General features: G+C 36.6%; 2 protein-coding genes across 5 annotated transcripts in view; both read right to left on the bottom strand.

The window, feature by feature from the left end:
* LOC147836428 (uncharacterized) overlaps positions 1 to 14,796 on the bottom strand; it is a 719,152-nt gene that overhangs the window by 483,698 nt on the left and 220,658 nt on the right. The window lies entirely within an intron of this gene.
* slc9a7 (solute carrier family 9 member 7) overlaps positions 1 to 14,796 on the bottom strand; it is a 71,257-nt gene that overhangs the window by 23,607 nt on the left and 32,854 nt on the right. For 2 of the 4 annotated variants that reach the window (NM_001030077.2, XM_087255627.1), the window contains exon 13: positions 6,595 to 6,654. The exons of the other annotated variants lie outside the window; for them this stretch is intronic. In NM_001030077.2, coding sequence (NP_001025248.2) covers positions 6,595 to 6,654 — 60 coding nt within the window. The remainder of the gene's footprint in view (positions 1 to 6,594; positions 6,655 to 14,796) is intronic. 4 annotated transcript variants of the gene reach the window in all.

Below are 14,796 nucleotides of genomic sequence, written 5' to 3'. Positions count from 1 at the left end.
ATGAACAGACAGAATTTGAGAACAGGAGAGTGCATTAGTTTGATCATTTTAATATAGCATGTTAATAATGAAAGCCAAAAATTGTAATATTGAGAATTGATTATAATATTCAATATTAATTATAATATTGAGAGTTAATTTTAAGTTTGCGGCCCACCCGCAGTATCGCTGAGCCCCACCGGTTGAGAATCCCTGGTTTAGGTGACTTGCTGATAAATCCACTCATAAGTTTTCTACAGCTGGTCACATGTCTAAACTTCAAGAAATTATTTGGGGTTTTTCATATCACCTAATTTATACTACCACTAAACGGAATGTTTAAACAAAATAAACATGAGCAAAATCTGTAGCATATTGTGAAGTTTTATTTTATCACCAAGAAATGATATTCAAAAATTAACTTGTGCAATTATTCTATATCAAATAATGTCACAAATGTTTTCATAGTGTTGCATTTTTTGCATTTGCATTATTTTATTCTACATCCCAAATCCTAACCAATACCTAAACCCAACTACCTTACTAACTATTAATAAGCAGCAAATTAGTTCTTGATTGAAGTACTAAACGTCTTGCCTAATGGTCTGTCAACAGCAAGAAGTGTTACTTAAACTAAAGCAGAGATGCCCAAACTAGGGCCCACGGGCCAAAGTTGGCCCATTGGAACCTTTGATTTGGCCCACCCTGCCATCTGAGAAAGGAATATGAATGTTGAGCAGGGTTGGGATGAATGATATTACCAGAGATTGTCATTTCTAATTTAAAATATCTTTTTTTTTTTAGTTTTTTTTTTTTCATTACTGAGCTACAAAAAAATGTCCAAAAAATGTTTGATTTAAATGTTAATTGCAAATACGTAAATAAATACATTTAATAGTTTTTTCCTGTAATGAGTTCATGATAAAAAGTAAAAAAAAAACGTAAACTGTGTTTGTTAACACAAAGCAATGTTTCAATCTATTATTAAATAAATTAGGAAGTTTTAAAGACATTAGCACACCCTTCTAAAGCCTCCACGGCTGGTTCGATGTCAGTCAAACGGTCTTTTCTAGTATCCTGTAAGTGTAACACGCCATGGCCAGAACAAACTGCAAAGTGCACAATACTTCCGTCTAGATCAATGACCAACCTTGCGTGAACCACCGGCCATGTTCTCCCATTCGCTTGACTGGTTGAAATCGGAGGAGAACCCAGAAGACCTTTAGAGCTCAAAGGGTGAGATTCTGCTGAGATAAGTGATCCACTAGGTGAACTTTCGCTCTGGCCTTTAAGTACATTGACTGATCCAATGGCTCGTCTTTCATTCTCTCTCTCAATTAAAGCAGTGGATATGATGTGGACATTGGCTATTGGACCTCAAGGACCAACAGAGACTTCATTGTGAAAAGTGTTTTGAGGGTTAGCAGATGCTGAGACTCTACAGTGCAGCCCATGTGGACGCTCGCCAATAAAAACAGAAAGAGCTGACTTATTATCTCTCTTTGCTCTCAGAAGTTGTTAAACGTTTACTGAATGACTTATCTTTTCACAGTAAGCAAGGAAGGTTAGGTTCTCAAAAGCTGGGCGATGATAATTAAAATAGTGAATTAAAAAAAACTGTTAACGTTCTTCTGTGAAAGCCAGTGACGCATTTCTGTGACAGACTGGGTGTCTTAACAAGCTTCTGTTGTTTCTGCCACGTCTGGGGGAGAACTGTCTGGAAAACTCTGGCTTAAAGAAAGACTGCCTGAGTTAGTTGCCCAAACTGGATTTACAGCTCTGGATAACACATCTGTACACATATGGTTTACACTGGGAAAGGGGAAATGGTGGGGAAGGAAGAAGCTTGAACTATGTACAAATCAGTAGCTCCCAAACTAAAAGGCGGGTGTTAAAGGGCCGAGGCCAGACTAAGGCAGATTGTTAGACAAAAGAAATGTCTTCCAAGGGATATAAGAGCACACTGTATAATCTTCCTACTAGTTTGCAGGTCTGTTATTTATGCTTAAGGTGTAAATAATGAAACGCCTATCTTTATTTTAATATTTCAAATATTAAAGGGCACTTATGATAAAAATCATCTTTTTGAAGCTTTTTGGACAGAACTGTGTGTGTTGGTATAGTGTGTTCACTGTTATATTGGGGTTATATAAAGACAATAAGTCTCTTTTTTTAACTTCCTGACGTTAAAATAGGATCCAAGTGACTCCCATTTTAAGGCCAGCCGCAACATGATGCAGAAGTGTGTTTTCCCCACCCACTGATTTGATTGACAACCGCGTATTAACATGTCTAAGTAGTAATGCGTACATAATATCAACAAGACAAGACCTGTGCAAAGCAACTGGGATTAGAAGATCTGTTCAGCTCTCTGTGATCATTTAGTACATTTTCAAAACAGTTACTGAATTACAGCGATTTTACCATCTTTACTTTATCACCACATGTCAGTACAATTACAAAGGATGATGATTCAATCCCGGATTGTGGACGTTACATTAGGTTTATTTTACACATTAACATAATGGATATCCATACAGCTCTGTATATTAACGTGTATCCTGTCACATTTGCAGTGCAAAATCAGTCAAAGTTAAGAACACGCGCTGTGTGTGTGCGAAACTTTGTAACGACATTGTGTGTGACTCATCACAGACTTGAATTACCTCCACAACAAACACATCAAATAATCATTGGGTAAGTTCTTACAGCATTATTTCTCCCCTTCTTTCATGTCTGTCACTGTGCTGTTTATCTAATGTACACAGCTGAAGATTGAGACATACTCCGACAAGGATGTGGGTACAGTGGGCAGGGAGAACTAGCATTAAAACCACAGGCAACAAAAACTGCTACATAGTGTTCAGAGCAGAAAATTCCAATATTCTGAAAGGTATAATAAATAATCTGATGGGTGTTTTAAGCCAAGACTTTACAGACACACTATGTAGACACAAAAAATTTATCTTAAATCTTGGGAAAAAAAAGGGTAAAGGTGCCTTTTAAATGTTTTATATGGCTCAAAACAGCGCACACTTGAGTAGTCTGTGATTAGTTTAATCAGTCACAGCCATGCAAAAACAGAAAACTACATGGGACGGCTGAAGAATCAAAATAGTTGTATGAAGAAGTCCACTATATTGAAATATTAATGAATGAATGTCTTTTTTTTTATTATCTTCAGATAAGTTTGTGAAAGGACGGTCAGCGCCATGTGAAGAAGTGTCAATAAGCGGGTGCATGAAATCTACTGTATAACTCACAAATAATTCTTAAGGCGAAACAGGACGGCATTAATAATAATAATAATAATGATAATAATCCATTACTACATGAAAATGGAATGTTTGGAAACCATTGTTGGCAGTTATGAATAATAATGTGATATATGTAATATGTGATATATGTAATATATGTAATATATTGACCAGCATGTAAAAAAATAATAATAAAATTGTGAAAAAAGCAAGAGCCAAAACAAAACAGGAAACGGAATGTAAGCAAATTAAACAATATCTTGCAGTGAAAATGGAAATACTTGGCTGGCTACTGTAATGGCTAGGCCTTCAGCTGCAGGATAGGCTACTGATAAAGGGTTACGAGGAGGTCAGAGAGGACATTTCAAACAAAGAGAAAGCAAAGATTGAGGAAGAGAGTCAAAAGCCACCCCTGACTAAAGTATGCACACGCGTGTCAGTGTGGTGGATATTTAACATTTCCTTCCTGTAAGAGAAAGCTGCTGTGCGCAGATACACTGAAGCCAAGGGCAGCAGATTGTTTGCAGTGGATGCAGGTATAAGCGGATGCTTATTAATTTCGAATGACTAATCTCATCTCTATTGATGCCTCGGTATTACTCATCTGCAGTCTTAAGCCAGGAGGCTGTCGAGTCTATGCCAGTGAGCTTTTATGTACAGATTTCCTTTGGCACCCCAATGTTAAAAACAGGAACGACGGCGCACACATTCTTTCAAAGTGACTCCCACCAGATTTAAATACAGCCCTGGAAGAACAGCACTGGCACATTACAGAGACTAACTATTAAGGACAAACATTTGAATGTGCAGAGGAAGTTAACAGCATACAAAAGGAAGCTTTTAGTGAGTAAAAGAGAAGATTATTGCAGGTGCAGAACAGATGAATAGAAGCAGTAGGAAGATAAAAATCAGAAGAAGAGTATATTGCTTTTGGAAATATATTACAATGTTTGCTGTGAAATTAGACACCATTTCAGAGTTCAATTGATAGAAAAAAAAATGAAAATAAAAGTGCTACTGTGAATAACAAACAGGATTACTGGAAAAAAGCTGCATCAGCGCAGCTAAATATCTTAATTGCATTTAAACTAGTGCTTATCTGATCAAAATTGCTATTTGAAATATGATTTACTATAATTTCAAGAGTTACATGTTTGATGTAGTAGTTTAACATCACCAAAGGAAGACCAAGCATAATCACAAAGTACGCTACACTATGCCACTGTGTATTTAAAACCATGTTTTTCCAATAAAGTTGTCAGTTGTCATGACAAATTAAGAAAATAACAACAGTATTATAAATTTAATTAAATACATTAAATATAAAATCTTATATATAGATATATAAAACCTTCACATTTAGATCACATTACACTTTTCATATTGATTTCCTGACATTCACGGTGCACTGACAATGCTTTCCATACACATCTAGATTTTACTTCACAGCACAAGAATTCTTGTAATAAAATGTATAATTCATAAATGCATTTATATTTATATCATATTTTAAATACAATTTTGCATTTTAATGCAAGCAGTTGGATAAAAATGTACTGTACCTTAATTTAATGAATTGTAAATCAAAGAAATCCCTCTTTTTGAATGTATCAGACAAAACTCAAGGACATGCACAAAAAACATGAGCATTTATAGGAAACAAATCAATGTCTTTTTAAATAAATGTATTATCCCGCTTGCTTTTTGGCCGTTGTCAAATGAGTTCTTAAACACCTGTGATTGGTCATTGTGTTCCTGCACTCAACAGAAAGGGCTGTGATTGGATCGAACGGTTATCGCAGCTCAAGACAGTAGGTTCTGCTGTAACAGTTGTCTGCTTTTTAAGTAATGTTAATTGGATCATTTCAATTTCTTGCGCTTGCCTCCTTCGCCATAGTAATTATCGAAATAATCGCAGCTTTTGAAATTAGAAAACTGTACCTTTTCAAACCGCGATTTCAGTTTAAAATCGATTAATGGTGCAGGCTTAATTTAAACAGTTACAGATTATGATATATGTTATAATACATATATAGAGTAGTGATTGACCTTGGGCCCCATTTAAACCTGATATAAAATTTTACTTTCGTCAATTCAATCAGAATTAAGCCATGCAAAATACAGGCTAAAGCATTTTAAGCTTGTCCACTTTCTACTTCATCCAGGGATATTTCAAATAGATTTGATCAGTTTGCTTTCATAGTTTCAGTGCTTATCTAGTTAAATGTTTAATGAACAGCCACAAAAACAACTAAAATGTATTAATTTTAGTAGGCCTGTCACGATACCTACTTTCTGTTATACGATATATTGCACCAAAATATATTGCGATAAACGAGATCATTGTCACTTTAAAGCCATTTTATGCCACTTAATGCCAGAATGACAATTTTATATCATCATAATGCAAGTACACTCGTTAAAAGAACATATTTTATTCTTAACAATATTTAATTTTAATCATTTTAAATATTTATCATTAGACAATGGAATCAGAGTGTGAAAAGAGCATATCCTAAATAAATAATATTAAATGTTAACCAAAAAGGTGCAAGGTAAAAATTAATATTTGCTACCAGATCTATTTTCAGTCCTCAGACACCCACATGAAAATATTCTATAGTAATTTATAGTAAATACTATAGTGTTTTTTTTTTTTTTTTAACCAAACTGACACTAAAATTGGTTTTGATCTAAGGGCTATATATTTTGCATCACCAAAAATAATTGGGGGTCATGTCCATGTGTTGTGCAATAAGTCGATATATTGGTTATTGTTAAAGGCCTACATTTTAGTTGCAAATGCAAAACAAGGTATTCATACTTTGTTGGATTGCATTGCACTTGGGACCTAAGTTGTAAGTTATTATGGACTTTGTGTTTCACTTCCTCAAGCTAAATGGTGTCTTTATAGTATATAAAAAGCATTTTTCACATGTAGTGTGTTGTATAATATTTTATTAAATGCTATTCCGCATTTTTAAAGTTGTTGAAATGTTACCGTAGAAACCCATTTGCAATCATTTAGAAAATATAATAAAATTAGGAATTTGTATAGTTATTTGCATAGCTAGTATAAACCTGTTCAAATAATTGCTTCAGAAATAAATTTTCATTTCCATAGAACAAAATGTAATAATTGGAACAGGTGAAGAACAGAACAGATTTAAGCAATAATAATGTACTAACAGGAAATGCAGTACAACAAAGTCAAAGCAACCAAGAGGAATGTGCTGGAATAAAGCGGAAGCCCAAACATCAAAGCGTCAAGCACCAACATAAACAACTGCGCATTTTACCATGTGAAGCCAAAAGCTTTCCACCACCACCTGTATAAGACTGTAAAGTCCATCATCACCTGTCGTAATTCCACAGTCTACGCATCCTCTCCTTCTCAGCATCAGAAGACTCTCCAACCCTGAGCACAACACAGAACTATTGAGTCCGGCCATCAAACATCCTGATAAAAACTGCTGAAAAAAGTGAAACATCTTCAATGCCTGACTGTGAAGGTCGATTTGTCTTTGTGCTTACTGTATGTATGGCTTTTGTGTTTTGCAGAACATAGTTGCACATAACATCACAAAGCATAAATAAATTAAACAAAACTAAATGAGGAGATGAATACATCCAAAAGAGGTAATGGTTAAAGTGATAGTTTAGACAAAAATTATTTATCATACCACAACAGAAAAAAAAAAATCAGACTCACACTCATACAAATAAAGACAGGAAATACAGTGACCAAAAAAAAGAAAAGAAACACACACACACACAAAAGCATCAAAAAATTATTCATGTGACTTGCCACATATTACTGTTGAAGGGAACTGACGAAAGCAACTCAAATTCAATTTAGTAATTGAATTTAGAAAATCCTATTTTTGATTGTTAGTCTGCACATTCACAAGAGAGTTGGTGTAACAGTCCAACAAATAAAAACAATCGCCCAAAAAGTCAAGCTTTTAGAAATCAGGATAAATAAAAATGCAACACAAACAATTCAAGAACTTTCTTTTCTGAGGTAAATGCATCTGCTGTGTTTGTTGCAGCTAATACATTCTTTTGTCCATGCATGAGATGATAACCGGTTTCAAGGTTTGGAAAAGTCATGGTTTTAAAACCTCTAAAACTGTCTGCGATATAACATGTAATTATTATTATTATTTTTTTTTGTGTGTCAAAGAATATTTTTAAAACTTGTTTAGGGCTACATTCTCGATCTCGAGCAGCAAAGTCAATGATTCATTTCATTTCTTTAGCCTGACATGTTTACAGTGCCAAAATATTTGGAATTTTTCTGAAAATAAAATATATTGTGTTAAATGGGGAAAAAAGTTGCATGTTTTTTTTCCACCAAACATTTTAAAACAATTTATTTTAGAGCAGTAATCACAATATTGTGATGCAGAGAAACCATGATATTTTTATCCGAGGTTATCATACAGTCAGAATCTTAAAGAGCCATGAAACCCCCTGGTTTCAGCAGGGTTTTTTCACACCTCTACTTTGGAAAAAGTCAGGAAAGGGCGTGTCCAGCTCTATTTAAGGGGGGGAGTGTCGAAGGAGCAAAAGAGGGATGGTCTGTAAAAATTTGCATAAAAATGGGAGTGGCGGTTTGGGCACGCACTGATTTTCACAGTGGCAAAACACACACGCACACACGCACACAGGGGAGAAAGACAGTGACTGTGTTTACATGGACATCAGTAATCAAATTATTTGACAAATTATTAAATAGTGGACTTTAACTGCAGTTTGGCACTTTCATTTAGGAATTTCATTCATGTCCCTCGTGACAAACAAGATATTTGATTCGAGGAACTGCTCTAAGCGTGTATTTTTCATGCAATGTTTGTTACCGTACGGCGAATGAGAGAAAAAACCTCCGCATTTTCCGGAAACTTAGATGCACTCGGCAGGTAGCGTCAGAAAGCCATGTGTGTGATTCTTGTCACAAAATGCGGTGAAAATCCTACATGACGGTAAGTTTGATTGTGGTGCTCACATGTTTACACTCGGTATGATAGTTAGTTTGATACGAACTAACTTTGCCATCTGAATAAACAAAGACCACGGCTTGGTAGCTGTGACGTTTGTAGGCGGTGGTGAGAGACTCATGGCTACATCTGTCAACTGTCATCTGACCACTGGTCTAGAGATACTCAACTCAGTGACGGAACTATATGAATAATGGTTTTGGGGCTGGTGTTGATTAGATGTGGCAGTTGATGGAAATGGCAAGATGCGCATAAATTTTGAAAATGTACGTAAAATATTTACGCGTCTGTGCTCTGCATCTCACACCTTCAGATGCTACCACGTGTTCATTGCATGTCGGCATCCTCTTCTGAGTCGTCATTTATTAAAAAGTGAAAAGATTCACACAGCTTCTCCTACCTCAATAAATTCCATTTTTTACTTTGAAATTTGGCACCATTTAATCAGGAAGTGATGATTTTGTTTGCTTTGACTCACTGGATGGAATCGCTGCTTTATTTGCATGTCTTTTATGTGATACTGCAGTTTTGCGCATAAATTTAATTTGCATCTTTGGATGGAAGCATAGCTATTATCGACTCACCCTTAACTTGTTTTAAACCTTTATGAGTTTCTTCTGTTGAACACAAAAAAAGATGTTTTGAAGAATGCTGAAAACCTGTAACCATAGTATTTATTTTTCCTACTATGAAAGTCAAAGGTTACAGGTCTTCAGATTTATTAAAAAAATGTATGTTGTGTTTAACAGGAAAAAAAAGAGAGAGAGAGAGAGAGAGAGAGAGAGAGAGGGAGGGAGAGAGAGAGAGAGTAAGAGTGAGTAAATAGCAAATAGATTTAAATTTTTTTGAAAGAACTGTCCCTTTAAAAGACAGGTTTAGCATTTTTAGATTTTTGCTACAAAAATGAAAGATGAGCATTACACAGCATTACAATTACAGAGTGCGTAAATTTAAAATTTTTGGTCCGAATGGAATGGAATTTGGTGGAATGTCCGTTTAAAAGCATATTTTTGGCATTTAATAAACAAAGGGACTTAATCCAATTTTGCAGTTGAACAAACATTTAAACCAGAGATGGCCAAAGTAGGGCCCTCTGGCCAAAGTTGGCCCATGATAACCTTTGATTTGGCCCATCGTGACATCTGAAAAGAGAGGGAGTAGGGATAGGAAGAGAAGGTGGAAGGGAAAGATGGTTTGGGTGAATACCTTTGCCAGATTGTGATTTCGAATTTAACATAACCGTTTGTTTGTGTTTGTTTGTTTGTTTGTTTGATAGAGGACAATGCACAAGAAATTGGCCAGAAAATCAAGGCAAAGGCAGGAGCAGCTCGAATGTATTTAATATTGAACTCCATCGTGTTATAAATGGGATTGTTTATAAATATTAGCAAATAAATTAGGAAATTGTCCATGGCAAATTTAATGCAATACAGTTTGGTGTATATAAAATATTCGACCCTTAGCTCTCAGGTTGATTTTTGGCCCGTTATAAGAAAAAGTTTGGGCACCCCTGATTTAAACTCTCTGCAAAACAGACTTTCTTTTCCAATGCATACATAAAATGTGTTTGGTGCTTCACATTCCTGCTCTGAAATGGCTCTCTGTGCACAGAGCTCAATGTTTACAGAGTAAGTGGAACCACCCGGGACTGCTCTAGAAAAGAGAGCACTGGACAACAGAGGAAGAAAGTCTAAACCAATGCTAAAGAGAGCTCAGTTTTTAAGCTAAAGGCAATTTCTAAAGTGTCCAAACGCTGACTTCAGGCTCTGCTAAATGTTCATACAGCTGTTTATTCAAATTAAATAACATTAAACATTAGATAAATAGATCTATGATTGTAATGAAGTACAAGAACTGTGATCAGTACAAGATCTGTTTATCAGAATTGTGATTGTAAGAGTCCCCATGTTTTGCATTCAATCTTTTTTCCCCAGCACTTAGACATTACATTTACAAATGCCTAAAAGTAAACCAGTGATTCCAGTTTCAAAAGAGAGCCATGCAAATAGCACTCCTTAATCTTTGGTGACCTGGGGCCTCATGTACGAAGACTTGCGTGGAAATCATACTAAAACATCGCATTCAGATGTATGAAACACTCCGTACGCCGAATCTCATGCATATTCTTTTGTACATCTGAATGAACGTGAAACTGAGTACAACATGCACGAGCACAAAACCCCTCCCTGCCTCCTCCCCCGTATGAATATGCAAATGACTCTACTTTGGCAAAACCCAACGAAAAAGCAATGGCAAAAGCAAGCAAAAAGAGAAACTTTGAACAGAATGTGAATTGTAGGTGCTCCTTTCGGAGGTAGACCGGAGAAAAGCGGTGTTATTTACAAGTTTGTTCTCTGGAATTAACAACAAAAGAAAAAAATTGAGTGGGAGAGTTTAGCTGTTGCGGTTAACACGGTTGGGTCTGAACGTCGCACTAAGTGAATTAGAAAAGAAATAGTGTGATTTATAGGTGTAAAATGTTGCAATACCTTTAACAGTCTCAGTGGCGTAGCTCGTAAGATGCATGTCAACATGTTTTGACACGTTCGAGCATGAACTCGGTTCGAATCCAGCGTCTTATGAACTCTTTCTTCTTTTTTCCCCCGCTACATATCAGATTTTGGCCACTATTTATCACGAGAAAGACAAGTAGGAATCATTAATAAGTTTGTGCATCATATTTTATTTGCACATTTATTGAATGGAAATGTTTCTGATTCACGTATGCAAATTCATCTTCAGATAGTGTCTTTATAGCAATGTGCGTGCAGTAGATAGCTCGGATTACATTGGGAAAACAGGCGACCGCTGCAAATTGCGCTTTAATGTTTAGCTGGTCAACTGTATGGTATGGAAACCTTATATACCTGCTAGATGAACCCGTCTCATACAGCTGCCATTACAAGGCTCAGACACTTTATAGAGAGCAATTTAACACAACTGCCTCTAGGAGTCGCCAATGGAAATAAAACAGACACGCACAAAAAATGTTCGTACGCCAGCCATAAAGCTGGCGTGGAGCTGCACACATTCCCACGTTCAGTTCATTGTTAGTAAATCCAAACGTGAGCGATTCTGAGCGTGAAACCTGGCGTTGTCGTAAATTCTGACTTATCAATTAGAAATTATCAGACCAGAGGTTTTGAATATCAGAAAATAGACTTTATTCTCCATAATAAAGCCGAGAAAGAGCAGAGCAGACCCCAGAGCATTCTGAAGTCTCTCCTGGACACCTTCTGAAGTCTCTCCTGCACCTTCTGAAGTTTCAGTGTGTTTGTTACAATTTTTATACAGGATTATGACACACCCCTAAGTCTCTTTTTAACTCTTGACCATTTTTGAATAGGTTTTTAGTCTAAGGGGCCCTGCTATTCTTGGCTCTCAGCCCACTAGCTCATGTCAGCAGAGATGTTACAGGTCTATGTCAGCAAAGTATAGATGCAACTTATGCAAAGGAACTAAGTGTTTACATACATTTGTCATGATAGGATAATAACTTGATAATATGTTACTCATTCTAACTTCTGATACAAATACCTTCATACAAGTATTCAACATATATGATCAGTGCTTTACATATTCAGTTATTCTACACAATCAGTCACTCAGCCTTCTCCTAGTGTTGCTCCTGTAGGCATACTCATCTTACACAGATATATCACTGTATTTTTAACACACGCTGGCATGTTTGCTGCAAACACTACATACATTTTGAGAAGAGAAAATTAACTGCTTTACACTTAGAAAATACTTCACACTGAGAGAATAGAAATCTTCTTCAGCGTACGCAAAGTTTTTGTGCGTACGCAGCGTTGATACATGAGGCCCCTGGTCAGTTTGAATAAAACAAGCAGATGGGATACCACGGTTCTTTGAGCTAAATATGAGCCTCTTCTCCCATCCCAACTTAAGTGCCATAGCCTTGCACTTTTTTTTTCAACGAGTTATCTGATTGCTCATTTTAATTGCACATTGATTAGCCTGCAGTTGCCCAAAGCAGGAGACAATCACAGCCGAGTTAAGAATAGTATGTATGTGTGAGTATGGAAGAGTAGCCCTCAGTCAACATGGAAAAACGTGAGCCAGTCTAGAGGTCAGTTGTAGTGCGTTTGTGGAAATGGAAACCCTTCAGAGAATGAGAGAGAGAGGGAGAATTACAGACATCAAATTTAAAATAGAACAGCAAAAGGCCAGAGGTGGATTTCCAAAATGCTCAGGAAACACAGCTGGCAGGAAAAATCACTACTGTTAATACACTAATGCACCATGTGGCCAGAGGAGAGTTACTCTTTCTGTGCAGAATTGAACAATTTGAGAAAGCCCAAATGTCCGTTTAATCTGGAAGTGTATTTTCTGATTATTGCACAACAGAATTTATATTAATATTAGAAAGTAAAAATTCATTGAACAATTTGATTCTCCGTAGCTCTGATTAGCAAGAGAGTTGCATGATAAATGACAATACAACGGAGTGCTTTTTGAAAAGTAATTAGATAAACTTACCATTTACGCATGACTGCTCGAAAACAACCATACCACTGTATGCAGAAATAAACAGGAAATGCTGAATATCTGTATTCACCACAATCTCCCATAGCAGAAACCCTTACATTTTTGCGCTGAATGCAGTATGCATGCAAACATAATGTAGTCATTATCAGTTTGTTTAAAACGATCAACATATATCCAGTTAAGATCATGTGTTGGGCACTTGCCTATTCATATACCTTCGCTTTGTCCCTTTATTCATCTGAAATCGCCACTGTAGAAAGAACCACCAACTTATCCAGCACATGTTTTACGAAGTGGATGCCCATCCAGCCGCAACCCATCACCGGGAAACATCCATACACACCCATACACTACAGCCAATTTAATTCATTTAATTCATCAATAGCGCATGTCTTTGGACTGTGGGGGAAACCAAAGCACACGAAGGAAACCCACGCCAACACGAGGAGAACATGCAACCTCCACACAGAAATGCCAACTGGCCCAGCCAGGACTCGAACTAGCAACCTTCTTGCTGTGAGGTGACAGTGCTAACCTCTGAGGCACTGTGTCGCCTGGCATTTTTGTTTTTGCCTTTATTTGAAAGGAAGTGGAGAGAGAGAGGGGGCAGAATCAAGAAAGGTCCACGAGCTGGGATTCGAACTTGGGATGCCCAGAGCGATGTTACGTTATATATCAGCGGCGCTTTAAAAATTAAGCTATCAGAGCCGATTTTATTGTGATTTTTTAATGGCTAAGAAGCTAATATTCTAAGTACATTTTTATAGGTAAATCCCCTGACGTATTTGCGATTTATTTGCCAATGCAGGAAATGATAGGAATAACAAACAACAGAAAACAGTCTACTAAACTACTTGCTCTACGAAAAAGTGTTTATTACTATACATTTAACCTGCCAACACTCTTATATTTCTTATATTTTCAGTCTCCTATATTTCAGACCTATCTCCCGCCACCCTCCCGTTTTGCTATTTCTCCCGGAAAACTCCCATAATTTCACCCTGCCCCCAGTTTTTTGGAACAGTCTGTAACACCCTTGGGTCACCAAATTTGGCATGGCATCAAATTACACTGGCCGCTCAAAACCCAGTCCATAGTACACTTACTTACACCACTGACAACTGTGAAAACACATAGCCACCCCTCACCCGGGAGACAATTTCGGAGACAAATGTTGGCAGGTATGCTATACATTAGAATAAAAAATAACATAAGGCAATACAAGTCAATTAAAAAAATCTACAGAAGCTGTTTTATGGATAAAAATCAATTTCAGTCAATAATATCAAACACAGCCATTGGAACATTCAGTAAAAGAACTAGGCCAATAAAGGTCCAATTATCAAGCAGTGACTTCTCATACACAATTTAACATGTTCCCTTTCAACTTTTGGTGCAACTATGGTGCATTTATTAATATTAATATTTTGACAAAAAAGGATATTTAAATATAAGAGTAGTTTAGATATATTATCATTACTTATTTGAATATTGTACACTTTTATTTGTTCCTGTGTCATTGAATATATATTTTATTACTACCCCCTATAAACCTGCAGTAAGTGGAATGCAGCCACAAAACAAATACTCAATTAGACACGCACTCGCAAACTTCCCTTCCCTCGTTTCCTTTGAGGAATCCTTCTACCATTTTAAAGTGAATATAGGAAGTTTACATGGACATACCCTCGGTTTTTACTGAGGGGGTGAGTTGGCTTTATATGTGTACTCCAGCACCAATATGTCCCAGAATGTGATGCAATTGTGACATCACAACAGTGTAGTTCCCAAGTGCTCAAGGGTTTAGGGCATTCGGTTAAAACTCATTCAGTTGTTCTGCTAGTAGTGGCATCACTTGCGAAACGTAATCAATGACGTACATCAGAGGAAATGAGATGGAGGGAAGTCAGTCAGTGAAGGAAATCAAAACTAGACTGGAATGCAGCCGGTGCTTGTACAGCACAGAGGAGACACAAATAACTCAACTGGTTCATAACTCGCAATAAACTGCGATTCCCTCATGAGGGCTGAAAAAAAGACAGAAATTC

Source organism: Danio rerio, chromosome 6 (assembly GCF_052040795.2).
Source record: "Danio rerio strain M-AB ecotype USA chromosome 6, GRCz13ab, whole genome shotgun sequence".
In the NCBI taxonomy this organism is placed as follows: Eukaryota; Metazoa; Chordata; class Actinopteri; order Cypriniformes; family Danionidae; genus Danio; species Danio rerio.
The sequence above is the reverse complement of the archived record's forward strand: the minus strand, read 5'-3'. Positions and strand labels throughout refer to the sequence as shown.